At 43.6% G+C, this 2748-nt stretch overlaps 1 protein-coding gene across 1 annotated transcript; it reads left to right on the plus strand.

Moving 5' to 3' along the window:
* Positions 1-429: 429 nt before the first annotated feature.
* LOC138962365 (uncharacterized) lies at positions 430-2476 on the plus strand (the record flags this gene model as incomplete). The annotated part of the gene is given in 3 exon segments (XM_070334163.1): positions 430-726; positions 1359-1559; positions 2178-2476. Coding segments are annotated over 3 exon segments (566 nt in total), but the record flags the coding sequence as incomplete, so codon positions are not given.
* Between the last annotated feature and the right edge of the window lie 272 nt (positions 2477-2748).

Raw genomic sequence — 2748 nt, forward strand, 5'->3', positions numbered from 1 at the left:
TTTATGTAGGTTGTACATTTAATTGTTCTATTCTGTATATTTTCTTTTGTAAAGGGCCTAGAGCCATAGGTTAGGCCTAAAAAAAAAAATAGGTGTGGTTACGGTAACCCGACCTACCCTATTTTTAGGGGCCGACCCTATAACTTTTTATTACATTTGTCAAAAAAAACACAAAAAAAACCGAGTGCAGAAAACGCAATGAAAGCGAAAGCGCTCGAGTCGCACACTTATTTCCCTGTCAAGTAGGTTTAATTTGTACACATTAAAAAAAAAAAGTTAAAAAAAAAGTGATTGCCTACCTTCCTACCCTATTTTTGTTGGCTATGTTACCTTAACCACACCTATTTTTTTTTGTTGCCTTAATAGGCACTTAAAAATGTCCAGTTATTATCATTATTATTAATCTCTCTTTTTGTCACCATGGAACAGACATTGTCCCGGCGACACCAACGAATCCGGGGAACTACAGCAACCTGGGCGAGGACCGGACGAAGTGGACCACATCGTCTTACACACCTTTTTCCAAACGTGTCCATTTGTCTGAAGATGACAAAGATTCCGTGAAGACCTGCAGGACAGAACCCCCACGACCTGCACAAGCTGGACACCCCGGCGTGTCAGACGTGTACGAAATAGTCGAGGAATCGGCGACCAAGATTAAGAGAGGTGCAAGCGGCAGAGATTCTGATGCGGTGTACGAAGACCCCGATAAGCCTGCCAGGAGAGGTAATTAAGGGACTCAGTCGGGGGAGGGGGAACGTTAGATGCTTTTAGCTTGTATAAAGTACCAGAAAAATCTGCGACAAAGTACGATGCCAGACAGTTATTTGTGTATTAAAACGTAATAATCACCCGTGCTATCGTACATAGTTTGACATGTTCTTGTGGGCGAGGGACAAGATTTTGTGGAAGATATTTCTCCTGCTTTTTTTTTTTTTAGGGGTACACATCATGCAGGCACAGGCACATGCAACTCGGTGGGTGGGGAGATAAGGGAGCTCTCCTCCATCCTTCTCATTTCTTCTTCTTCTTCTGCGTTCATGGGCTGAAACTCCCAAGTTTACTCGTGTTTTTTAGCACTAGTGTTTTTGTGTTACGTGTATGACCGTTTTTAACTACGCCATTAAGGCAGCTATACGCCGCTTTCGGGGGACATTCTTCTCATTTAAATAAGAAGGCAAGATGAGAGCTCAAACCTCCCCCCCCCACCTCCCCCCCCCCCAATCCCAAACAATCTCCGCACAGTGTCATGTGCCTGTGACATCAAGACGATTAGTTAAAAATTCAATAATTTTAATAATGGTAATAGAACATTTATATGGCGCTTCCCTACAACCCTGTCATTCTCATCCACATAGGCCCTGTAGAAGTAATGCGGCTGCCCGAACGAGTGCCACATAAAGGGAAAAAGATGCCATGCGAGAGAGATGACGATGCAGGGGCCATATATCAGAATACCCCTCCCCAACGCTGCAGGAGTGACGTGGGGTACAGCAACGCAAACCACGCATATTCAAATGATGACGACAGAAACAGTGCCGCTCCAAATGGGGGAACTGGTAGGTAAAGAGGCGTCTGGAATGAATGAATAAATGTATAAATGGATGAATGAATGTTTGTGCCTGTGTGTTGGGTGGGGGTGGGGGGCATGTGTGTGTGATTGTGATTGTGTGTGTGTGTGTGTGTGTGTGTGTGTGGGGGGGGGTGGGGGGTTAGGGGTGGGTTGGTTTGCATGAGAGACAGAGTGTGTGATAGTGTGTGTGATAGAGAGAGAGAGAGAGAGAGAGAGAGAGAGAGAGAGAGAGAGAGAGAGAGAGAGAGAGAGAGAGAGAGAGAGAGACGGAGACAGACAGAGACAGAGAGTCAGAGACAGATAAAGATAATGTAGTGTTAATGTTTCTCAGTTAAAGGTACATGATTATTCTGTACGGTCGGAGACCCTCGGGCAATTAAAGTTTGAGCTCATGCAGTACTAAAACCATACTGATACTTCAGTGGTACAAACAGGTATTTGCACCAGACGTCTTGAACGTAACATTCTCTTGCAATGATATGAAAGAAGTTTCCTTTTCTTTTATATTTAAAAAAATTCCTGTCAACAGTTTAAAAGACGCACTTTGCAAGCAGAGTATATTAATTTGCATACACTTTGTACGCCCTGTTGTTCTTTTTTTCAGATGATGTTTACATTGAAGTGGCTGATGGGAGACCAAGCACAGACTCTATGTATATGAACAGGGATTGAAACTTCAATTTTCACAGAGACGTTTTAAAGCGGAATATATCGTGTACGTGTACGAACGACAGAATTGATTGATTTTTGTTACACTTGGGCAAAGATTTCAGGCTGCTGACCTGTCCCTGCTAAAAACTACGAAATAAACCGAACCAAAGATGTACAAAAGAGAGCAATAAAGACAGTATCAAAACAAACAATAATTAGAGAGAGAGAGAGAGTGTGTAAGTGTGTGAGAGAGAGAGTGGGTGAGTGTGAGAGAGAGAGAGAGAGAGAGAGAGAGAGAGAGAGAGAGAGAGAGAGAGAGAGAGAGAGAGAGAGTGCACCATTCATGAACAGATTTTCCTTTTGTGCACTTTAATTTCCATGGTTATATCAAGAGAGAGAGAGAGAGAGAGAGGGAGGGAGAGAGAGAGAGAGAGAAGAGAGAGAGAGAGAGAGAGAGAGAGAGGAAGGAGGAGAGAGAGAGGAAGGAGAGCTAGAGAGAGAGAGAGAGAGAGAGAGAGAGAGAG

Source organism: Littorina saxatilis, linkage group LG3, assembly GCF_037325665.1.
Source record: "Littorina saxatilis isolate snail1 linkage group LG3, US_GU_Lsax_2.0, whole genome shotgun sequence".
Taxonomy (NCBI): domain Eukaryota; kingdom Metazoa; phylum Mollusca; class Gastropoda; order Littorinimorpha; family Littorinidae; genus Littorina; species Littorina saxatilis.